Source organism: Frieseomelitta varia, unplaced genomic scaffold (genome assembly GCF_011392965.1).
Source record: "Frieseomelitta varia isolate USP_RPSP 00005682 unplaced genomic scaffold, Fvar_1.2 scaffold_313, whole genome shotgun sequence".
Classification (NCBI taxonomy): Eukaryota; Metazoa; Arthropoda; class Insecta; order Hymenoptera; family Apidae; genus Frieseomelitta; species Frieseomelitta varia.
Window position 1 is genome coordinate 271,643 of NW_025110050.1, and position 25,789 is coordinate 297,431.

Consider the following 25,789-nt stretch of genomic DNA (forward strand, 5'->3'; position numbering starts at 1 on the left):
TTTTTTTCTTGACAAACAGTGTGTTTTCACTCGCTCAAACGATCTAGAAACAGACTATTTTCCTCTTTCTCGATCGAAGAAAATTTTCATCAGGCGCAACTCTCTAATCGGTCATTTACAGCGTACGTTGCCAATATCCGTTTGTTTTTTCACATTTTTTTTTTATCTCGACTAAGGCTTGTCGTTCGGTTCAGTATCTATTGCGCGTATTCTCTCTTGCGACGGGTAATTTTTCTTTCTTTTTTCTTTCTTTCTTTCTTTCTTTTTTTCTTTCTTCCTTTTTTTTTTTTCTTGTTTTTGGATCGACTGAACCAACTGCAACGACGTGATTTTGGCAAGGTTTCAGCCGTCGAACGGTCGAGAGATAGTCGACGCAGGGTCGTCGGTCCCGCGAAACTTTCCGCCTACTTCGTTCCGTTTGTTAACGACTCCGCTGAACGGTTACGAGTTTGCGTTAAAATTAAAACGAAAGAAATAAAAGAAAAAAAAAAAAAGGAAAAAAAGAGGAAAGCGTGTTGGGTTCGATTCTCTCGCTGTTTGTTTCACTCTCACCCGTTATTTCAATTTGCTGGATTTCGTTTCGAGTATCGATGACGATTTACGATACTAGAGATCGATCTCTACGATAATAGTGAATTCGTTTCATCCGCTGGAAAATTAGCCTACGAGTATTTTATACCACCGGATATTTTACACACTCCTGTGTACATGTGTTCTGTACGTTTTTGTTCCCTTCAATTTCTCTCGAACGCATAAAAATCCATAATCCAGCGATAGTGTTTGACAATAGCAGGAGCGGCATGAACGTGCAAAATATTGTTTCGAAAATATTTTTTGGGAAACGAGTGAATTAAAGTGTAGGAATTTGCGTTGAAAACACGAAGTGCGCCGAGCTTAATTTTCTCATTTTCCCTTGTTTGTCTCTCGTGTTGGATAATATTTCGTTATTTCATTTTTTCGTTTCGTTTATCGATGATGCTTTTCAGAATAGTAGATACGTTTCTACGATAATGATAGTGATAGTGTCGACGATAGTAGAAAAAACACGTGAACGTATAGAGCAATACCTCGTTAGTAAAGAGAAAGATCAAGATCTAGAAGTTTGTGATAAAAATAAAATAATTAGTACGTTAGATTATATTCGTTGTTTCGTTTCCTATTATCGATGATATTCCACGATGCTAGATCAATTGCTACAGTAATCGTGATAGTAGAAATCACGTGGATTAGTATTAGTTAGAAATAGTGTTTCGCAAAATAGCGTTTTGCGTTAAAATTAAAAGAAAAAGAACACACAAAGAACACCGGTTTCGATTTTCTCGTCGTTGAGATTTCATTTGCTAATATCCGTTTTAATTTTAATTTCATTAAAGGAGGAAAGATCTCTCGCGTTTAAATTGGCAAAATATTTTAGAATGCGGCAGCTCAAACAATGTCGACGAAAGTTAGAGATACAAATAGGACGTTAGGACTACAAATTTTATTTATCTATCACTATCTTGTATTCATTGTATTTGTTGTTTCAGTTATAAATAATTATCCGTAACACTAGATGAATCTCTGCGATAATGGCGACAGTGCCAACGATAGTAGACACAATACGCGAACGCGTACGAAAAATGTGCGAAATATCGGGGGAAAAGATCAAGGTCTAAAAGTTTCCTATATAGATCAACGTAGAAAGCGCGTTATCATTCCGGCACACGGCGATAAAGTGAAATTTTATTCTTGTCAGCAAACAGCGGCTCGCTCCGCGACCGTTCTTTAATCGTCTTTAATTCGTAATGGCTGGTTACGTAAAAAACAATCGTGCCAGATAGAAAGTACAACGTACGGCCACTTGTCGCCTGCGATCAGCCTTAGAGACCGCGAGTTTCTTTGTTCCTTCGACTCTCTTCCACCTCCTCTGCGCGATACTCGCGCACGGTTCAACATCTTTCTATCCCGCGCGTTGCGAGTCCACACGGCCATCTGTATGTTTCTAAGCAGACTCGGTTGAAATTGCTAAACAATCCAGTGAAATTGCTAAACAATATGCCAATTTGTTTGATCAATTTCTATTGTTATTGTTTTTATTCGACGGCTGTCGTTGGGAATGCACAATTTTACAGATGAACGACGAGGTGAAATCGCGCGAAACAATCGAAATTATACGATCGATCGCGTTAACCTTTCGCACCGATCCGTTTTTCGCTCTCTCTCTCTTTTTTTTTTTCTTTTTGTTTCGCTGCACATAGCGACGAATTTCGCGCGCGGCATTTGAAATTAAAATAATCGCTCGATTGAAGTTTTTTTTTGAAATACGATCGCATAATTAATACTATTATTCGCCCATTGATGGTGACTGGCGTTTCTGCTTCTGTAATTATTTTAGAATAATTAAAGTAAGTCGTCGGCAGAAAATTTTCAACAGCACGAACAATTCGCTTCCATAGCATTCACGTTCTGACGCGAATTGTTGGTTTAGAAAAATTGAACGTTTCACCTCGCAGAGTCTGCTGTTTCCCTTGTTTTCTTCCTCTTCGCGCTTGTATCTCTTCAGGTGTCTTCGTAGTAGCAAGAAATTGATAAAAATTATATCAAGTATTAAAACTATTTAGTAGATATTTAGCAATATCTCTTAAAATACAATATCAATTTGAGATTCATTGTCGAGTCGCGTAGAACAAGGCTTAACTCCTTGCGGCAATATACAAAAAGTCCTGGTTACATAATTAAAATACATAGAAATAAGATTGTTTCACATGTAGAACGATCAGAAATAGTTTAATTAAACAAACGTGTGAACACGACGCAGTACCGAACCTACGCACATGTGTATAATTTCTTTTTGTTTACTTTAATTCTTCAAGATAGGGACAAATGTGCCAGTTTTATGAAACATGTCGAAAAGATGGGAGTGTCTTTTAACCGAAAGTATGCCCGAAAGGCTCGAAGTGTGTGGCCAAGGAGAGAAAGAAGTTTCGCATAGAGCGACCGACACTCGGAGAAAGATGCGTTTATCGCGGTCTAATTTTAAATCTATTCATTCTGCTCCTTTCTCTGCACACGCGCGCGCGTTCTATGCCCGCGTTTCTCGCCGAGTTTCGATGTCATTATCGCAAAGAGAGAAGAAAATTCTTTCCCCGGGCCTAGATATTCTTAGCCCGTTTCCCCGCTCGCCACTAAAAATTGTTTTAAAAACCGATACGTGGCAGTGTTGGTGGCAGTACCATCTCTCTCTCTCTCTCTCTCTCTCTCTCTCTCTCTCTCTCTCTCTCTCTCTCTCCCTCTCCCTCTCCCTCCGTTTTCTTTTTCTGTTTTTTCCCTTCCTTTATTTTCCCCCGTTTTCTGCTCTTTTCCGCGAACGCCTGCATCCGCGGTAACCTGTTGTAAAACCCGGCCGCATAAAAATAGCGGGTGCTGTGCCTCTGGAGTCGAGCACTTTATCCTCTTTCTCTGTCTCTTTGTATCAGAGGGCGCGTTGCAGCGCATCGGGCAAATATTTATTTCACGGGACGTTCCCAGTGCCGGACACACCGTGTGTTCTTCTTCGTCGCGGTTTTTTCATCTGCGGCTGTTTTCTTTTTTTTTTTTTTTTTTGTTTTTGTTTCCACTCCGACAATCGAATTCCTCGCGCGAAAGTGGGCAATTGTCTGTCTATGCGTCCGATCGGTTCCGGCGAGATGTCTCTTTGACTAACAGTCGATTGGCAACGATCCGCTTACGAATTAATTTCGGAGCGAGATACATTGCTTATTTACGTAACTTTTTACACGACGAGAAATGGAAAATAAAATAATCTACGTTGCTTTAACACTTGAGTGAGCATCGTAAACAATGAGACTTGCACAAGATCTTGCAGACCACTAATATTTATACGTATTATTATTACTATAGTATTGTTTGCTTTTATGAAAAATGTATAAAATACATGAACATACTATTTTCAATAATACTTTGCACGTACAACAATTTTTGTACCGAAAAATATTGTCGCGGTGAATACCAGTCGTTTCTACGAATATTTTAGAATGATCGCACAACGACTGTGAAAGATATCAAAGTATTCATGTGTTTTCTTATCAGATTCTGCATGTCATCTTTGTAATATCAAATTTTACTTTCATATGAATGTACCACCAAACGATAAGAAGTTTATTATGCTTCAACTCTCGTTGTAATTAGACAGCGGATTTTTTTGTGCAAACTCGTATTTTTGAGAATGTAATTGAAAGACCGTAATTGAAAATTCAATAGAAAATTGTTTGAAACGTGCACTCTGTGCAATTCTGCATTTTGAAATTTTCTGTAAATGCATAAAAATTCGCAGTCTGGTTAGAATATATTTCCGAGACGCGTAGCGACCATACCAGTGTACCATAGTCTCGATTCATTCACTTGTTCACGTCGGACGATTCAAATTTGGAATCTCTTACGAAGAACGATGCACGCGTGAGTCGTTTGCTAATTTTCACCTTCGATTGTGTTTCCTACAACATTATGCTATATTTGTAATGAAAGAAGCTTCGTTATTCTAAACGTAATCCACCAAGTTACCCTACGCGCGAAATACAAATATAAAGTTGACATCAGTATTGGAGTACAAGGTCGAGACTTCTGCAGGCTATATCTCGCGTTGCTGATTCACGACGCGAAAAAAAAAAAAAAAAAAAAGAAAAGAATTCTCCTCGATCACCATACTTAACTCTGCCGCAGTCCTATTCTTCGCATTCTTTTTCGCGAATCCTTCCCTCATTGTCATTACGTACGTAGAAACCCACAAACCTGAAGAGCAGGGAAGATGATCGGTCTGAGCGTATCAACGTTCGATCGGATTGTTCGAACACTCTGTAATAGAGGGAAGGAGTGAAATTTTTTTCGGGGTTACGTAACATTTGCCAACGGCCTGTTTGCGAAACACGGAATTCATGCTGCCATCTGTCGACGTTGTCGATTCCCGATCGCGTATGTGTGCGCAAAAGTCTGTCTCACTTGCTTACGTGACGTCCGCGAGTCCTCCTTGCATACGTCTATTTACTCGATACTTATTCATCTCGATCTTTTTCTCTCTCTCTCTCTCTCTCTCTCTCTCTCTCTCTCTCTCTCTCTTTGTCTCTGTCTCTCGTCGTTTCATTTCGTTTCGTTTCGTTTCGTTTCGGTAGCCAACGATCCGCGGTTGGCAATTTACTTTCGGCCGCGGCGCCTCCCAAGGCCAAACGAAAGTTCGCTCTGAACCAAATCCGATGGAATTTTTTATCTGTAGTATGTACTTATCGGGGACGCCCAGGTCTAGCTGCTTGTTTTCGCCTTGTGCTATTATCGATGATGAACTTGAGGTGACCTCGAAAACTGCGCAACAGTGAGAGCGCGGGCGTGAGGAAGACGGATGTACGACAAAGAACGAGAGAAAGAATGAGAGAGAAGGTATGAGAGATGACGAGGGGCTAGGAACGAGAGTCAGGGAGGGGCTGTAAAGCCAGAGAGAGAGAGAAAGAGAAAAAGAGAGGGGCGTTCACACTTTCGCTTTATATCATTTGCTGTCATGGCTCTTTTCTCTCTCTCTCTCTCTCTTTCTCTCTGTTTTTTTCCTTTTTTTTTTTTTGCAACACTTTCCGAAAGCGATAAATCTCCTCCTCTTCTTCCGACAAATTTCCTCGACTTTCGACTCGTCACGTCCCATCCTTGTGCATCTCTTGACCTTTCTCTCGATAGATTCGACATTGATGTTTCGTTCTTCTTCTTCTTTTTTTTTTCTTTTTTTTTTTTTGCACGCGAGTTACGTAAGAGCAGCGTCGAGGAACCGGTTACGTGATTTTCGGCGATATTTCTCGCGACCAGAGGAATCGAAAATTCGGAGAGGGGGATCTCAGTTTACGTGCCGCGAGGAATGAATCGTTTGATCGTGGGAGAGGCGTAACGCGGTTCGAGACAAGGTGAAGGTCTACTCACTACTTGCTGCTTAATTCATTGAGACGCTTTAGTTTCGAGCGCCGCCGCTGGCCTCCGACGATGAACGAAGTCTCGTCGTCGAAGAAATTCGCCTGCCGAGCTCGATTGCCTCTTCCTCTCCTCCGCTCTCTTTCTCTCTCTTTCTCTCTCTCTCTCTTTGGCTGTTATCAGTAGCGAAAGTTCGATCGACGAACGGTTCCGTGCGATTGATCGCGTTGAGAGAAAAAAAAAAAAAAAAAAGAAAAACGCGCTGCCTCGTCGCGCGAGAAAGAACGCGCAAGAACGTCGCTTCTCTGTGCTCGATGAATTTCCTAAATTCGTACGTATTTGCACAGAGGCGACGAAAGAAAGTAGCTTGCGAATTGGAATTATTTTGCTTAAGATAGTCACGAGAAAAATAGAATGAGCCTTTAATTACAAGCCAACTCGTGGCTATTCAGTTGTTAATTTCAACGTTCATTCGCCATCGTATTCTTTAAGATTTGGTTTAATGTTGGAATTCCTAACGAGAATTCGCAAGTTAGCCAAAAATTGATTCAAGATAGACACACACACACATACACACAGTTTATGCGTGTTCAATTCTTGACAATAATCACCGCTCTCTATACAACTTGTAATTACACGTGCGTAATAATACATCAGCCAAATTGATTCAATGTAGGTAATAGATACAGAGCTTCTACGTATTCTATCCTTGACAACTTGCAATTGACTACTTGTTGTCTCTGTACGTGTTGTCAGTGTGTTCTATTCGTTCTTATTGAGCAAAATGTATCTACTCTTTTGTACCGTGTTGGATTAACTGATTGGTTAAAGAGCGTTTTTGCAACATTCTCACAATAACCGCTCAAAAGTCAATGTTTGTCATGTTGTGTCGCAAGCGTGCGACGTGCCTGAGATATCGTGACGAGCTAGTCACAAGCTGTACCTAAGCACCAGGCCATTACATATAAAAAATAGTGACGCATACGGTGCGTCGATCGGTGCGATTCAGAGAAGTAAATTCACGTGCACCGATGACGCACACACGCGACGTGATGTATTTTCTTAACCTTCTGCAACATCGCGCGACTCGAAAGCTTTCGTACTTCACGTAGCCACAGTTTGAAAATACTCGCGACGATCACGAGTTTCGAAACTTTGGACTGAACGAAACGAGCGAACGAAATTCTGTGTCGTGGAGGAGGGTTGGCAAAAATCATCGTCCTGCCTCAGCGTGCGTTTAATTGCCACGGATTGTACCACAGGTGCGGAAAAACCGTCGAGAGAACGGTCGTTCCAAATTTCTTTGATCATTGAAAGTGTCAAGGCTTCCGGAGCCTCCTTGACTCCTTCGTCCGAATACGGACGTGTAACTTGGACAATATAACAGCTTGTTCCTGACTAAATGCGAGATCCAATATCCGAGACGGAGAAGACTTATCGTTTGATCGCAGTGATTTCGCGAAACGCGCAACCGCATCGGGATGGAAAAAGGGCCGCGGTCGAGGAGGAGGTGGAGGAGGTGGATGAGGAGGAGGAAGAGAAAGAGGAAGAGGGGGAGGAGGGTAGTTCTTCCTGGCGTGTCCTCCTTGCTTCGCAACCCCCCGTCTTCTTCGCCTCCCCCCACCACTGTCCACGTAACTCTTTCAAAAGTTCGTAAGACTCGCGTAACCAATCCGGAAGCTACTTAGATTTTTCTCTCCCCGCCGATCCCTCGGCCCTATCCTCCTCCAACCTTTCTCTCTGCTCTCCTCTTTACAACCCCTTGGCCCTCCCTTAGTCGTACTCTTCTCTCTCTCTCTCTCTCTCGCGCTCTCTCTCTCCGCTGCCTGTTTCATAGTCGCGGTGGTAGCGAGCTATCGATCGCCGTGGCTCTCCGCGCTTAGAGTCAACATCAGTCATAATACAGCGCAACGGCATACGGGGGTTATTAAGAATAATACGCATCCTAGGTATATATCCCCTTCCCAGCACCACGGAAAAACGGGGGAAGGAGCCGTCGTACGTGGGGGGGTTCCGTTGCTAGGGTAACCGGCCTGGGTAAAATCCCGCAAAGAAGAAGCATCGCCGGTTATGTTCCTCTGCTCTTCTTGCCTCTTACTCTTACTCTTTACTCCTGTGTTACAACTACTACTACGACGACGACGACTACTACTACTACTACTACTGCTACTACTATTACTACTACTACTGGATGCTGCCTGCTGCTGCTGCTGCTGGTTCCGCTCTTCTCCTCTCTCGTTGTATCGACATCTCATCCTCGCGGACGTTATACTGGCTTTTATGAGACGATGAATGTACCACTCGCCCTATCTTCTTCTCGAGCTCCCTTAGCCCACCTTTCAACCCTCCCTTCTTCTCCCTCCCTTCTGATTTCTCTCCTCCGTCCTCCGTCTCGCTTGGTTTTCTTAGTTCTCGCGTTGCTCGCGATTCTTACCTCCTCCTCCTCCTTCTCCCTCTTCTCCTCACAGCCCGACACGGATGGAAACGATTAACAGCGTGCCCGGTATCCCTCCCCCGTCGGTCGTTTAAAACCAGGTGCCGTGTTTCTCTTGATTTCTTCGTTCCTTTTATCATCCTTCTCACACGACGAGTCACATATACATACATATATATATTATATATATACATACGATATACATATGTAGATACATGCGTGTATGAAGCTTCTTCGGTGATCGCTCGCGACGAAAGAAACCAAGATCGCTCGCCGAAGATGATCTCGTCGCGCCCGTGAATCGCTGGTGTCACGATCGGGAGTCACGAACGTCCCGGCTGACATCTCGACTGGACTCAACAACCCCCTCCTCTTTGGTTGCAGACCGGGAGGTCGCCGAGGAGGACGGGGGTTGGCAGTCCGCTACCAACGGAGACAGTCAACGGCAAAGCAACGGCCAATCGTGCCAAAACGCCCTACCGGCGACTAGCCAGTGCGAGATGATGCAGGCTACTACCCATCAACAGCAACAGCAGCAAGAACTTCCGATTATCGATCTGTTAGACGACATAAACGATCAGATGCAGATCGTGCTGAAATCGGAGCCGCTGTCGCCCAAGATCGACGAGCTCGAGTCGTGTCTGCTCAACGAGCAGATTGATCTGCAGCCGGCAGATCGATTGCCAAGTGGCAATGCCAGCAACGGCCAGCAAACGCGTCAGCTGAACGACGGCAACAGCCACAACAGGCAGCCTGTGCATCAGCAACAGAGGGGTGGCACGTTGAACGAAACGGTCCCGTTCGCCGATCTTCGTTGGCTGACGCAGAACGGGAACGCGCAGCAACCGAGGCCGAAGCTTCGCGAGGCGTCGAGGACGCAGGTCCTGGACCAAGAGATGAAATACTCTAGTCGCTCCATCAGCGGTACATACTGTAGCTTCTGTCAGAAGACGTTCTCGCGAGCGTGGTCCCTCCAGAGGCACCTGGCGGACACGCACTTTTACGTGCCGCAGTCGCTGTCCTGCGACCAATGCGGCAGAAGCTACAAGTCGAGGAACAGTCTGGTCAGTCACAAGAGCCAGTACCACGCGAGAAAGGAGCGAAAGGAACACGAGGAGCAGTGCGAGGTCACGTACTGACCGACGCGCTGGATGGTTTAGTGACCGAATTTTCGCGCATCGGAGGTCTTTCGCATCCGGAGGGACGGCGAGAGACCGCGCGCGTGTGTGATCTTCACTTCAATGGCCATTGATCGCCGTTCTCTTCTCCGACGCATGAGAAAGCAAAGAGACACGTCTACGCGTCTTCGTTCCAGCTGATTCGCTGCTGATTTTCTTTTTTTCTTTTTTGTTTTTTTTTTCTTTTTTGAAGCTGATTTCTTTGTACATACGTACCAAGTAGTTCGTATCTTACCAAGTAGTCGTTTACTCCGCCGTTTCGTTCGCTTACCGACGAAACGCCGCAATCCTAGTCTTCTGACCGTGAAACGAGTTACCTCGATGCACGCCAAAGAAAGAGGTGCCATCGCACGTGCCATCGGGTTTTTCACCACCTACGCACGTTACCTCGGAGAATTCACGCGAAAGTCCCTGCGCGAGTTCCCTCTCGCGTCACGCGCGAACGCGCCCGCTCTTCCAATAAAATAAGTTCCGCCATCTGGACTAGTTTCGCGCCAAGTTCACGGCTCGGGCGAGCGTCTTCCCACGGCAAAAATCGATACGATTCTCGTCCGGTACGAGTGTGCTCTTCCTCATCTACCCCGCGGGAGTCAAAGGGGTAGTTTACCCGCTCCGGCGCGTTGCCGACGATAACGTCGCAACGACCTCGCGTCGATCAGCGCCACTGGTTCGTGTGAATCGTGGCTCAGTTGGAATTCAAGTGGCCGCGTACGCTTCGAATTTTCGCCGACAGAGCGGTTCTCTTTTTTTCGGTACGGTATCTCGCGGAACGTTCGCGCCAAGGACGGATCTATTTATCGGCCGATTGGACTATAACCCATCTATCTGTGGGCTTTTGAAAAACAATTTTTCAATTTCGATATACGGTTCGAGAGACTGGTTTTTTTTTTTCTCGTATCGTTTGTTCGTATCGTTCCGTCCCCGTCAACTCCTCGTCGTCGCCACGCGTCTCTGCAACTTTCTCATGTACAGTGTCATGTACTCGCGTGTCGCGACCGTTTTCGTTTCACATAGTTCACGTTACTCGACGTCGTTGTCACCTGTCGCGAGAACCGAATTGCTCGAACGATCGTGGTTACGCTGGCGCTGTAACGACTGGTCACTTCTTCTGGTCGCAAGTTTTACCAGGGGCTGGCAAGTTGGAGTTTCACTGAAAATTCGTCTTTGGAATTTAAATTGTCTACTAATTATTTCGCTGGATCTATGAATTGTTTGAAGTTTGTATGAAAAATGGTCGACGGATTATGGTAACGTCGAGCGTTGTTATCCCTGAAGGTTCAAGAATTTACAGACAGTTCCAGACAGTCATGGATTATTGAATTTGAAAGTCGCATCATCCCGCATGACAGTCACGTCACTGATGTTGATTAAAAAAATGTCACGCGACACAGGTCGTTACAGCGTTGACGCACACCCGCGAAACCTAACTGTAATTACCCTAGTAATTAGCCTGAATGTCGTTAGAAATGAATTTAAAGAAAATAAAGGAGAATACGATTGAACGAGAGAAGGAATTGTTGTTTCACTGACAGCTACCAACGTCGAGTTGTTCAGGGAGCTCGATCCCCTCCTCCCCCGATCTCATTAAGCGTTCACATACTTGATAAATCATACGTCATTCGTCGAAAAACCGAGAAAATTAATATTACAATCAATTGTTCGCTTCATCGCATCATTCCGTTTTAGAGCCAAATAATCACACTCCTGTATATATATATCCACACACGTACACCTACAAGATATCTACTCTGCTCTGTCTTGCTGTAAATAATACGCATCGATATGGATTACATCTCTGGTGCTCTGACAACACTAACGTCATCGCTCACGATCGTTCACTGGAATCTTGGAATTGCTTGCACTCTACTATCCGTAATGCGCTAAAAACAAAAAAAGTAAGAAAAAAAAAAAAAAAAACAAAAGTAAAGAGCAGAAGGACAAATCATGAAAATAGAAAGGAAAGAGGCTACTTTCCGAATTGGAGAAGAGCCTTCTGCGATGTTTAATCGTGGCCATTGTCATCGTGTAACAACTCGGTTCGCTCAGTTTCGAAGGGAAACTTCCAATTCCTTCAAACGATCGCTCGTTCCAATATTCCCAGTTGCGCGCGACGACCAACGCATCGTATTGACTATGTCGGAGAAGATCTTCTAGATTAATGATTGATCTAGAATTTTTGAAGACGCCGTGCTTCTTCGAGGAACTTGCAACTTGGAAGACGCGGACGGTGACAATGGCGAGATCACGCGGAAGGCACTTTCTCCCGGAGAGCACGCTCCTCTCGCCGTACCACGCTACTACGTGTAATGTGTGTAACAAAAATCCAATTGAAAAGTATACATTTATACATATATATATATATACACATATATATATATATATATATATATATATATATATATATATAATATATAAATCTAACGAAAAGATGCAAAAAAGTAGAATGGGCGTGCGACGAGGATGCTGGGGTAGCACCTGCAAGCATAATTGCATTGGTACCAAAGTAAGATGTATACAAGTAAAAAATAAAATCGGATACAGAAAAAAAAAAAAAGAAAAAAGTTTGAGCACGGCTTGGTCGGGTGACGGTGCAAGTGTGCGCGAGACTAATCGAGAAATGGGCGCACGAATTCTCTTCCTCTCTCTGTCTCTCTCTCTCTCTCTCTCTCTCTCCTCACTTCTCTCTCTCTCTCTCTCTCTCGGCTCGGAAAAAAATACATACATGGTGTGGTAGATGTGGTGGTGTTAAAGAGTGAAAGAGAAAAAAAAAACATTTTCACCGAGGACGATCACGGGGACACACGTGATAATACGTGTGGCGGCTAGAGAGAGGACACTCTAGAGCGCAATCGGATGGGGCGCAACTGTGGGGTTGTTTCCTCGTGTCTCCCGTGTCTAACGCACACGTGTGTCCGATCTACTGCGTCCGAACGACTGACGTTCGAGCACGAAAACCCAAAAAAAAGTAACCCCTGTGTCTGGTTCTGCCGCCAGGTCAGTTGGCCGGCAGCGGCGCGTCCGATGAGTTTCGATGCGAGCCTTGCAACAAAATCCTCACCTCCCTAACGCGGTTGAGGCGGCACATACAGAACGTGCACACCAGGCCCAGCAAGGAACCGATCTGTAACATCTGCAAGCGGGTTTACTCGAGCCTGAACAGCCTGCGGAACCACAAGAGCATCTATCATCGGCAACACAGCAAGAACGAGCAGCAACGGAAGGAGATGGAACAGATGCGCGAACGGGAGAGAGAGCAGAGAGAACACTCGGACAGAGTTGCCTCTCAGCAACAGCAACAGCAACAGCAGCAACAACAACAACAACAGCAACAGGATCAGCAACAGTCGCGATTGGGATAAACGAAGAAAACCAGAAGGATCCATGAGAACTTTGGACTTCTGGATATTTCTGTCTCTCTCTCTCTCTCTCTCTCTCTCTCTGTCTCTCTCTCTTTCTTTCTCTCTCTCTCTCTCTCTCTTTCTCTTTGTATTATACTTTGAGAAATTTAGGGATCGAAAACGGTGCCAGTGTTTCATGTGTTGCGGCGATCAGTAGAGTTTAAATATTCGTCGGCTAGTGTACTTGCGTACACATACACATGCGTGCGCGCACACACACACACACGCAGACACACGTCGTGAGCGATTATAGAATCTCCTTTGTGTTAGATTATCAGTTTCACACGGCAGTGTTGAATAATTAGATGCGTTGTCTCGTTTATTTCGTTCGAGATACATACATACGTTAGAGTATGAATACAGTGAAGTGTCAGAGGTGCAACTACTCAAGGAACGTAGAAGTCTCTCGTGTTCGTGAATTGAATAAAGTGGCGATTTTAATTTTCAAACGCGAATTTCATCCGTCTCAAGGACCTCTAAGTGTTTCTGAATTGCTTTTACAGTCCTTGGTCACTGAATCACTCTCTTACGTTGCAATATCCACAATCCTCCCTCTTCATCATTTCACTATGCTCGTAGACTCACCTGCGACAGGATGTCAAACTTTTTCTCCCCCCATACGTTCTCTCAACGCTATCGCTCGGATCATTGGCTCGCCATTTGTCTCTCCGGCACGTTCGGGGAAGAAACAACACGTGTAACTGTTCGTCTTTGAATTCGGGTCGCGGGGAAGGATCATGTGATACTGTAGGCGATACTGTTATTGTAGGTTTCTCGTATTTTTATTCGAGCGGACGAATATTGAACGAAACTTGAGAAGAAGAAAGCGCGAGGTGCAGAAAGGCGTGAAAAACAAAGAGCTAGAGTACGAGACGGTGTACTGAAACGCGCGGAAAGTTTAATTTTTCTACTATGGTTACAAAGATATATATTATACATATGTATTGCATTGAGATGTACATAAATAGGTAGGTTAGGTGCTCGATTCGAGCAAAACAATTTGGAACGTCCGGACTCTTGTACATTCGCGAATAGAACTCTCTCGCTTGCTTCGATCTTTCTTTGTTTGATCGTTCCGTTTCGCGAAAAGGAGATGGAAAGAGAAAATATAAAATGTTCCTTTTTAATCGTTTATTATTTTTTTTTTTTTTTATATACATGTATCACTTTTGTATAATTTATGAATGGTGGTTATCGGGGTTAATCGTTTACGAGGAATGTCGTAGTACAAAAAGAATGAAGAATAATACGTGGAAATAAACTGTAGAAGTTGATATAACGTAGGACAACTTTCGCACGGCGGATGCTGGGTCCATTTGGACCCGTTGAAGGAAATTGCAATTTACGTTTATGGAAAATAAACTTTTAACCCTGCTACGTTCTTTCGACCATTTTCCAATCGCTTTCACGGTAAAAGACTTTCCCGAGTTTCGACATAATCTGAAAACATGCTCAATAGGAACACATGAGAATAACTGATTGGTTTCGAGCAAAGATTTTACATTCCAGTACTTTTGCAGTCGAATATATAAATTCGAAACTTACCCTACTACGTTTCAATCGTTTTTATAATAATTACTCGAATTACGTCTTCTTACTCTTTATTATGCGTGTAACGTCAAGGTTTACTCTTTTAAAATTACATATTTTCTTGAAACATAAATTCTACGAAAAGGATTACGAATCATCGATTAAGGAAACACGAAAGGGTTGCAAATTCTTTTTAATTTCTAAACCGAAAGCGAGATTAAAATGTTGAAATTCGGGGGATCACGACATAATTAAATAATCTTGTCGCTCTATAAATGGATTCTTACGTTCTGTATATAAAAGTAGACAAAAAGAAAGTTGATGACAACAACAACTACACACAATAATAGTAATTACGAGGAAAAACCAATGGCCAATTTATAATCCATTGTAATTCGTTTTCACTCGTTACAATACAATTGCAACAGAATACAATAAGATCGCAGATATTTTACCGAATACTACAAACATTTGTTACAAGTACAAGCGGGTCTGAGCTGACCCAGAATTCGCCAGGTGTATCTTAAACGATCGCTCGTTAGACGTTTTTCGCTCGTTGAACGTGCGAAACGTCTGACGAGGTACGTATATTATATATATATACTGACGCGGCGGTTGCCCGTCTTCTTTTCATCCTGCTTCTGTCTTTCTCTTTCTTTCTCTCTCTTTCTCTCTGTTTCTCTCTTCCCCGTTCCCATCTCAGGCAATCTCTTCTTCGTGAACGAGAAGGAACTGGTCGAGAACAGCAACGAACGACCTTGCTCGCTTTGCTCCGTTCGCACGCGATTCTTACCTTGTCTCCTTTGCGCAAGGAGCCGACGAATGGAAACGCGGCCTGGAGGTCGTATCTTAAAGCGCAGCCAAAGGAAAGTTACTTAACATACCGTTCTTACGGGATATGGTGCAATGAAAATACCGAGACGCTTCTTTCTCTTCGTCCTCCTCTTATCGTTTGAACGTGTGCGTGTTTTTCTTTTTCTTGTTTCTTTTTTTTTTTTTTTTCTTTTTCGTATCGACATCGTATCGAATTAGTTTGGCCACGGTTTAATATTAATCCTGCCGTTTGTGCTTCGGTGCGCAAAACGTTTTAACTAAACGCGTGATCGCTGTGAACGGAGCGCGCTGTTGACGAGTGTAATTTATCATAGTTGTTGGCTGTTTTATAATTTATATATGCACTGCAGCTGAAAAGTTTGGAGCATCCTTTATTTTTCGGGCGAAACAAACTTTTTCGCATGTTGTATTTTTTTTTTTTTTTTGTGAGGAAGGGGAAACAAGAATACTGTAATTGTAACTTCTTTTTTTTAATATAATTAATTGTTTAGAAATCGTTGCCTGTTTTGAAGTTTCGAAGCGTGCTCTAAATTCTTTTGAACAGGACTCTGTATAGATTATTCTTCGTACAATTTCCAAACACGTGTTATATTCTTGTTCAACAGTTTGGAGCACCATTTACTTTTTAAATGATTTCTGATTATTTCGTAATATTATGTAGATACAATTAATTACGATATAAAGATATTACTCGAAAATATTGATATCGAAATCCTAACATGTTCCGAACTTTTGAACAGAAGTGTATATATACATCCGCTTTTCGGAGCGAAAGGGTTAATTCCTCATTTATTTTACGTTCGAGACGCTATCTCATCGATGAGATTCATCATCCTTGTCGTTTCTTCTCTTCTCTTTTCTGAATATTCTTAAAGTATTTTTATTACCATCTGTGACTGTCTATTTTTCACCTGTAGTTACCTCTCGTTACTTTTGCGACTGCGATACCGAGATAAGAAATTGTGATAGTCGGTCGCGTTCCTTATACACATCCGCTCTCAAGGAGTCGAAGCTGACGCAGAAAGCATCGGCTTCGATCCTCGATAAAATAATCCTCGACGAGGGGAGAGGAGAGCGTCGTTGACTGTACGTACAATGTACATAATAAATTCCGTTCAAAATAGACGCGGTTAGAGAGAGAGAGAGCGCGCGCGCGTGTACGTGCGTACGTATCCATGTAAATAAGAAAGTCTTTTATATCTGAATTTATCGATACGAACGTACATAATTACATGGAATACATACTTGCGTAACGTTATATAAATACGTACCGACACACGCGCACATAACACGATATATCGGTTTCTCTTCTCTTTTTAATATCACGTTATTGTTACTTCTCCTTGCGTACATTTTTTTTTTTCCGCCCCTCTCTTAATTATTATTGTTCTTTGTTATCGGGCTTTCGGGGATAGCGTGTATAGAGTCGAACACAGTACTCGCGCACGTATCATCGTTCTCTGGCAATCGTAACTATGATTCAATCAGATTCCCTACGTCGACGTATTCGTCTGTTATCTTTTAAATTGCGTTATGATAACGAACGACCATTATTATTATTATTATTATTTTTATTATTACTATTACTATTACTATTATTATTATTACTATTATTTTTATTATTACTATTACTATTATTATTATTGTCATCATTATTATTATATTCGATATTATTCTTATTCGCACATGAATTATTTATACATGTTGTATGTGAATAAAATGTTTCTTTCTTTTGTACGCTGAGAGAGAGCGGCCCACTAAATGTTATTTCGCATCACGTATCAAACGGAGAAAGGTGCACGCGGGTTAACGTCGTGTCTGTCCGCCGCTCGTTAACCTTCGGCCGGTTATTATGCAACCCCGGCTGCGTCTTTTTTTTTTCTTTTCCCTTTTTTCTTTTTCCTTTTTTTTTTTTTTTTTTTTTTTTTTTTTTTGCATTTTCTTTTCTCTCCCGTTCCCATTACCGCGCTCCGCACCGCGTTCTGTTTTGGCCGCGTTACACCTCGTTGCCCTGCGTGCGCTTCCGGCCGACCCATATATATATATATATATATATATATGTATGTATATATATATTTATATACACACACACGCATACCCCACCGTTACCTACCTACGTGCAAAGCCTCGGAGAGACCCTGTGACACGTATACTCGCCGCCGGGAGATGCCTCGTGTCCGTTCCCCGAGTCAATGGGTACGCGTTCATGCTCCACAGCACCGAGGGTCAGGCTCGTCGTTGAATACGCCGTTATGTGCCAGCCCCGAGGACGCGCGCCCGGTTTCTCTCCACCGCCCCCGCGTCTGCGTCACCTTTAAGTACTTCTCTTCGTTCTTTGCTCCTAGGGAATGAACGAACACGAGCTTGGTATTTTTTCTTTCTCTTCTTTTGTTCTTTCTTTTCGTACCGTGTCCTTTGGACTGTACTTGAAAATTAGTATCTGCGAGGATCGTCGTCCCGATCGGATCGTTTCCTCTTTCGTGAGGAAAGTCACGAGAGAGAGAGAGAGAGAGAGAGAGAGAGAGAGAGAGAGAGAGAGAGAGAGAGAGGGAGAGAGAGAGGGAGAAATTCCTTTTCGTTGCATTCTGCGACAAGAAAATGGGTTAATACGTGTTGTCTAATTTTTAGAGAATTTATTCTGGATACTCGGAATAATAGGCGCAATATGAGAATGAATTATTTAAAATTCTGTTGCCAATGATGCTCGTCCCGTTTTAATCGTCACTTCTCTCCGTTGCATTCCACGACGCGACGAAAGAGTTGACGCGTTCACCGCCGCGCGAAATTTATTATACGTTTTACGCCCGGCGGGACGGAATATTTTATTTTTAGAAGGTGTCATGTTACAATAAAAGTGCAATTTTTCACTCCACTGTGTTGTTTAGTCATTTGTTTGTTATTTGAAGTACTCTTTTCTATGATGATGCTCGTCGTCTCCCCTCCGTTGCATTCGAAACGCGACGCAACAAGAGTAAAGGTGGATTTTCGGCAAAAGTTGTGACATTTCGGGAAAAAGCGTCCACGCTGAAACGATTTGGCTAAAATTGTAACAATAGGTTTCTCTTTGATCGAGACCAGTGATTGTGAGAGAATATCTTTCACGACTTGGAAGTTGAGAGCGAAAGTATTTTTAACATTATTATTCGGAGCAGAGTACCATTTTGGATTGTCAAAAATATTTCACGTTAACATTGTTTTCGTCTAAAAGGAATCTCTTTTTAAAGTTTCAGCCAAATCGGAGAATGGACGTTTGGTGTGTATATTTACTGAACACGAGCGTCGCGTTTAATACACAGTGTGCCACATCGGAATAAAATGAAAATCAAAAGTCGATTCGTTGTCCTCAAGAAGACAAGATACTAGTACTGCGTTACGTGAATTATGCTTACTATTATTTAAATTCTATTTCTTTACTTATGTGTCACTAAACATTGAGCTCGATTGAGCAGAGAATAAAAAATATTCAACATTTTTGAGGATATTCGAAACAGAAACCAAGAAAGCATCTAAATTCATCAATTGACAAAGCTATTGGGTCGTTCAAAATTGAACCTATTAACCAAACAATTTATTAAAAAAATATTCAAACTTCTTTGAACTCTATACGGAAAGAATATAACAATGAAAAATGTATGAAATAAATTCTGGAATTCCATTTACGGAATTCTAATAATAAAAAATATATGTGTAAAGAAACATTTCTCCTAATTCTCAACGTTTTCTATAATAAATGACGTACAAATATAAACGATTTTCAAACGATTCGAACAATAAAATGAATATATCATCGACGAAATATTTCAGAGTAGTATTTTTTGACAGGCTGAACGTTCATTCTATTCCGACACGGCACGGTAGATTGACACTTCTGTAAAGCAACAGAAGTTCGTGGACATTGAGCCAAAAGAGTACACACGCTGCATTAGCTGCTTAGTATCGGTCGCGTCAACGTTTTAACCTTCGATCGTCTCGCGTGTATTCCGTCGAACGCGCGCAGGAAAGGAATGTTACGAGCGAGAAAGGAAGAAACGAAAAAGAAAAAAGGAAAAGAAAGAAAAAAGAACGAAATTCGCCTCGGAGAGAATGCAGCGGGGAGAGACCTCGACTCACAGTCAGTTACAGTCACGGCTCAGGGCCGCGCAGGAACGTGCACGCGCGCATCAATAAAACCGTAACCTCGAGATTCGTAGAGAATCCCGACTTCCGGTGGCGACGATCTTCCTCCGATCGTTGCGTTACCTTATGGTCAATGACAAACCAGAGCCCCGAGCCACCTTTCTCTCTACGATCGCTACGATCATACGAGGAAAAAAGAAAGAGAAAAAGAAAAAAAAAAGAGAATTTCGAGCGGCCGCATTGAAAATTAAAAAAAAAAAATAATAAAAATAGAACGTTCTCGTGGCCGGGGGTTGAAAGACCCTTGAAACAACAGCTGCCACCGTGCTCAATCGGCGGCCTTTCGACGCATCTGTATCTCCTTATCATGTATCCTCCTCTTTGTCACCGTAAAACCTTTCTTCTTTTTTTCATCATGAGATTTACCATTAAATTCATTGTCCATCCTACATCCGAATTGCTTTTTCTTCTTTTTAACGTAAAATCTACCATTAAGTTTCGTTATCCTGTACAAATATCAAACTGCTTTTTTCCTACCATCATCAAGTTCTACACATAGTACCATTTAAACTTTTGCTTTTTCTTTTTCTTTTTCTTTTTGTTATGAAATTCTCCGTCCTACATAAATACCTATCAAATTGCCCTTTTTCTTAATTTTTTTCTAATTATTCCCAACCCTGAGTCTTTCAACTCTCCTCGTATGAAGACCAAACAAAATTCTTGAATCTTGAATCACTTTCTCACCTAGTTTTTTTTTTTTTTTTTCAAAACCAACCTCGTATGAACGCCAACCACAACGCAATTCCGCATTTAGCCTAACCGATATCATACAAATTACCACCCTCATCAACCCCCGGCCCTGCGCATTAAAAAGAACACCATCAGCGTACACTAATCTTGTCCAGTGATATTAATGGCAGTCGTATCTTTGTTCTTGTTTGTTCCCGGTCCCGCTCGCTCGGCTATACGTTCGGCTCTGGTTCGTCATTGTTCTGTGTGTACCTACCCGCTACCTTCACGAACACGGATTTGCGCTGGGGGTCCATCCACACACGTGGCTCTCCGTGTGCCTCCTCCTACGCCACAAATATTGGTTCGTAACGGAAACATATCTTTTCTTTTTAATTGGGTGTCGATATTTATAATCGGACAATGGTGCTTGGTCTCTCTCTCTCTCTCTCTCTCTCTCTCTCTCTCTCTGTTTCTCACTATTTTTCTAATTCTTCGTAACTTTACGTTTAAATTACTTACTACTTACTTTCTCTATTTCTTTATCTTTTTCTTCTTTCTTTCTCTTTGCTTCGACCAAACGTGAAACATTCTACTTAACTCTCTCTCTCTCTCTCTCTCTCTCTCTCGTATTTGCGCTGCTTTTTAAATCTCTTTCTTGTTTCTTTTTCATTTTCGTCTCTGTCTAACCGTACAATCGCCAATATTCACTTGAATGCCAACTCTCTGCGTAACTGTAACAATTAACAAAACATGGGGATATAAAACCGGGCCGTTTCCCTTCTCGTTCGTTACGATCCTCTGCTCTTTTTTTCCTCTCTCTCTTTTTCGCGAAAACAAACAAACGGAGCAGCGGGACCACCGTCGGCGATCCTCGCGATGAGATTATCGCACCCGTTGCACGGCAACCTACTGCCCCCGGGTGTATGCTATACCTGCGACGTTTGCGGCAAAACCCTCTCCACCAAGCTCACCCTCAAACGGCATAAAGAACAGCAGCACTTCCAACCCCTGAACAGCGCGGTCTGCGCGCTCTGCCACAAGGTGTTCAGGACGCTCAACAGTCTGAACAATCACAAGAGCATCTATCATCGTAGGCAGAAATAGAGCCGGTTATCGTCGCGTTTGCTCGCATCGTGCCGAGGAACACTGTAGAGGAACAAAGAGAACGGGAAAGAATAAGGGAAGAAATAAGGAAAACGGAGAAAAACGAGCTTAGTAGAAAGAACACGGTGGGAAAAGAAAAGAGAAACACGGTGCCAATATGGAGGACGTGTGGTTGTGGCGGCGGCTCCAGTAGACGAGACCGATGAAAAATCGTCAACAGCATGGCCGCTCGAAGGATACGGCGATTGTTCTTCTCATACATATACATATATATATATATATAGAAATATTATATATTTTTCTTTTCCTTTTTACGCGTGTTACCTTTGTTGTCGCGGTTGCTTTTTTCGTCGTTCGTTCGTTCGGCGCGAAGCCGCGCGAGTAAACGGAATTGTTGTTGATTGTTGGTTATTATTCATCGGTTGTCGGTCGTCATGACGATGACGGTTCGTTAGTTCGGTGATATTGCTCTGTTGAACGTTCGCGATACATGGGACCAGTTGCAAGTAACGCAGGAATCGCGTTGATAGCTTTTAAAATCGGTCGAGAGTTAAAAAAGAAGGAGGGAGAGTTCGGGTGGGATTCTCTACGAGCGTCAGACGCGTGTCGTGTTCGTGAGATGGAGACATTTCTAACTTTTAACTAACTTTTAGAAGGACAACTGAATTTTGGAGAACCGTTTAATTTTGGAAAATTTTATGAAATTATTTATGTTAATCGTTTATGTCCTGATATATGGAAGTTTGATTTTTTTATCTGGTATCGTTGGACCATTGGGGACCACAACTTGAAAGTTATATACACGTCCACGTTTCGATAATCGTTTCAATGCATTTTGGTTACAAAAAATACCAAAAACTTATCTATAAGAGTAATTGGTCCTCAGCTGCCAATCATTTTTTCTCTCTTCTAAAAGACACGAAATTTGTTATTTTTCAAACTTTTAATTTATCGAGTCGAAAATTTATTATCAATCTCTGTCATGGACGATATAAAATTGCAAAATAAAATGTAACATAAATTACATATCCATGACCCAATGATAGTATTTGAGGGTCAGTATTTATGAAAATACAATTTGTAGCAGAGAAATGAAATTTCTCAAGAAACAGAAAATTTGTAACAAATATAACAAAGTGCATAGTTGCCAGAAATAAAAGCGTCAGAAATTTAGAAACTTTCTATAAAAGATGACTTTGGAATTCTGACCAAATAATTCTTAAATTAAAATAGTAATAATTCTACATTTAAATGGACTCCTCTTGGTCTTTTTACTTCCTGATTTCTAGACTTCCTCTGAAGTCTTTGAAATCTCTAAGAATTCTAATATCTTTAAAAATTTTAATCTCTGAAGTCCCTCAAAAAGTCCTTAAAATCTCCACGCACGATTTTCCACGGCCTGAAAACTCACTGACTGTGAGACGCGCGTCCGACGCTCACGGGGAACATTCCATTCCTTGTGGCGGGAGTGTAAACGGTACTAGAGTTTAAACTTCGCGCGTGCATGCTGTTCGCGACGAGAGACGGCACACATACAGTGACTTCCTTGTCGATGGAGCGAGACCGAGAGCAAAACGTCCGTAGCGAGGAGGAATACCACGGAAATCGAGCGTGAAAGAAAGAAAGAGAGAGACTGGCTTCGTAGAAACCGAAAATCAGTGCTTCCAGACCGAACATGATGAACGTGGCGATTATTAATTCTAACCCTATGCCAGTCGTAATGTGTATACACGTCTTGATAAGGGACAACGCCGTATTTTCACCGAGGCGAGAGATTTCGTTCACCGAAAACGAACGATCGAAAACCTCGAAATTTCCGCCTCGACGATCATCAGCCGGACTAACGTGTTATCGATTTTTCTTTTTTTTTTTCTTTTCCTTTGTTAGTGATAAACGATCTTACGAGATCGTGGCGATTTCAAGGATCTCCGATCGATCACTCGACGAGAGGAGCCAGAGACGAATCTTTCACAAGAAAACACGGTCGTGGAAGGTTTCAGGATTAGGATGAAAAGAAAACCTTCCGGACGCGTCCCGTCCGCAATCGAGGCTTTGCTCGTTGTTTCAGCGTTGCGAAAACGTGCCCGCCACTTTGATTCGAGTGGTCGTCGACGAGTCTGTCCAAACTAACGGGTCTGGAACGATCGGCCAATCATTCAGGCTTTGCCGTTTTCCCTGCGATTGCGATCGGTTGCAATCTCTGTTTCGCGGAAACTTAGATCGAGGAAAAGCGAATGAAAATGTCGCCTGTTCTTAATCCCTCGACGTTGCAACTGAATTCGATGCCGAACAATTTTTAACGAGACGTCGAGCACAGAAAGTTTACGGGTTTGAGGTGATAATTAGTTCTCTCGGATCAATTTGATTTATTGTCAAATCCAATTTTTTATGGCTGTGAAAAGTAAGTTGAAGAATTACCATGATGCAGGTACTTTCGTTACTATTTCTTCTATATTTGACAAGTTTGAGCTTGGACCTTCAAAGATCCAATTTATCAATTTTAAAATTCGCTCTGGCGAGCGTCTTCTAATTGTAAGTATCATTTGATACCTAGTTTAGCTCGAAAATCGAGGAGCTGAAAGTAAAAAAGGAAGATTGGCAGCGATCGATGTCTCATTACGAGCTATCACCTAGCACTAAATTCAGTTCCAGAATCGATGGACCGAGAACAGGCGAGGAAGCGCCACTCGTTGTGGAACGACGGTCGCACGTTCTACGGCAATAGCACCAAACGAAAAAAAAAAGAAAAGAAAAAAAACGAAAAAGAAAGAAAAAAGATTAGAGTAAATCGCGTAGTTATTTTCGTCTACTTTTATACCGCGCACACTCCCCGGACCTTTCTACGATGAAAACTTGTGTGAAACTTTCGAATCGAGAGAGAACCGAAGGAAAAGAAAAGTGGCCTGAACAAACTGAACTTGATTCCGCAACGAAAAAAATAAAAAAATAAAAAAAAAGAGGAAAGAAGAAAGAAAAGTTTGGACGTGCGTTGACGACGACTCGGAGAAACTTGTGGCAGGGTTCGCGGTTCGTCGGCTCGTCGAGTTGAACGCTAGGAGTGATATCCTCATGTCTAGATCCCCGTGAACCGATCGATTCACGCGGGAGATCCATTCGATGGATCCAATGTCCTTTCGCGCGACACGCGCCTAGACGACATCCCGTAACCGATACACACGGCTTAATCGCAGGCTATACAAGTATGTAGTTAGATTTATGTAACGCAGAACAGTGAAGAAAATGGGAGAAAAATTACGAAAAAAAAAAGAAAAGAATGAAAAGTAGCAAAAAATGATACTTCCAGGTGTCGGAGACACCATCGTCCAACTAACTTTTTAGGCGGAAACGTCCGAAACGTTTCAACAAGACTGTAAAACGAAATATTGATTAATCAGAAAGACTCGAGAATTTTTAATTGTTTAGACGTTGACGGGGGAGGGCTGTAGAGAGAGGGGAGGGGGGAGGGTTTAAGGGGAAAATGCGCGCGAACGAAGCACACTGGAGGGAACCTCCGTCGCGGATCGATAACGATCGCATGGTAACGCGGTTGTAAAAAGCAAAGGAAAGTTACGAGAAAAAGAAAGTGGCAGGGTACCCATGGTGGTGGAAGAGGGGAAGGGGCAGGGAGGAGGGAGGGATCGTGTGTTTAATCAATTGAGTACCTCGCGTTCTCCCCCGCGACGAATTTCGTCCTCGTTCCGCGACGGTCACACAGACAACAGGATATATATATATATATAATATAATATAATATATATATTTTATCTTAATATATTCATTCCATATTAAAATGCTTTAGAGGGGTACCTTGCACACAGACACATATTCATTTAAATAGTACATATACCGGGCTTTACGTAAAGTACCTTACATTATTGAATATTATTATTATTTTTTACGGTCTACCACATACGGACGATTAATATATATAGATCGCATTGTTTCATATCATTTATGTTGTCGCGGTCGTTAGCATCGAACGGTTTCGTCTTTCTTTTTCTTTTTCTTTTTCTTTTTCACTGTTGTTCACTCGTCTTTTTCTTCTTCGTTTTTTTTTTTTTCTAATTCTACGTCTTTTCTTCGAAATCGTTGACGTCTTCGACACGTGTTGTTTTTCGTGTCGTTTTTCGAGGATTTTTCTACGCAATACTCAAAACCAAAAAAAAAAAAAAAAACGAAAAAAGATTAAAAAATAATAATAATGATGATGATGATGATGATGATGATGATGATGATGATGAAAGAAGAAGAGGAACAAGGAAAGCAGGAAAAGAAGACATGTTTCATCCTTTCGGCCTTGGCACGTTGATTTGCGTAGCATTTGATTCTCGCCACCTCTCCGCCCCGTGCCTGCGGTCGTCGCGCTTTCTTACTTTGAATCTTTCGAATTTTCTTTTCCCCCTTTTCTTTTTTCCCTTCTTTCTTCTTCTCTCACGTTGTCGCGCAACGTGGAGGAAAAACGAGGGGGCACAGAAGGGGGGTTGGGACGCCGCGACGACGACACGTTTCCGCAAACGGTCAGAAACGCCGTGTGCCGCGAATTT

At 42.4% G+C, this 25,789-nt stretch overlaps 1 protein-coding gene and 1 long non-coding RNA gene across 11 annotated transcripts in view; one reads left to right on the top strand and one right to left on the bottom strand.

The window, feature by feature from the left end:
- Positions 1-14,029, top strand: part of LOC122529861 (broad-complex core protein-like) — a 50,077-nt gene extending 36,048 nt beyond the window's left edge. For 8 of the 10 annotated variants that reach the window (XM_043656350.1, XM_043656354.1, XM_043656351.1 and 5 more), the window contains one exon: positions 8,738-9,930. In XM_043656350.1, the coding sequence (XP_043512285.1) occupies positions 8,738-9,492 (755 nt within the window). In that variant the 3' untranslated portion in view covers positions 9,493-9,930. Of the gene's footprint in view, positions 1-8,737; positions 9,931-12,525 lie in introns of those variants that run through there. The other 2 variants (XM_043656357.1, XM_043656356.1) reach the window with 1 other exon arrangement.
- On the bottom strand, positions 10,092-24,211 carry LOC122529862. The gene is made up of 3 exons (XR_006306865.1): positions 24,056-24,211; positions 12,649-12,652; positions 10,092-10,102 (listed from the first exon to the last, which is right to left on the bottom strand). It is a non-coding gene; the product is annotated as an uncharacterized LOC122529862 (long non-coding RNA).
- Positions 24,212-25,789: the final 1,578 nt, after the last annotated feature.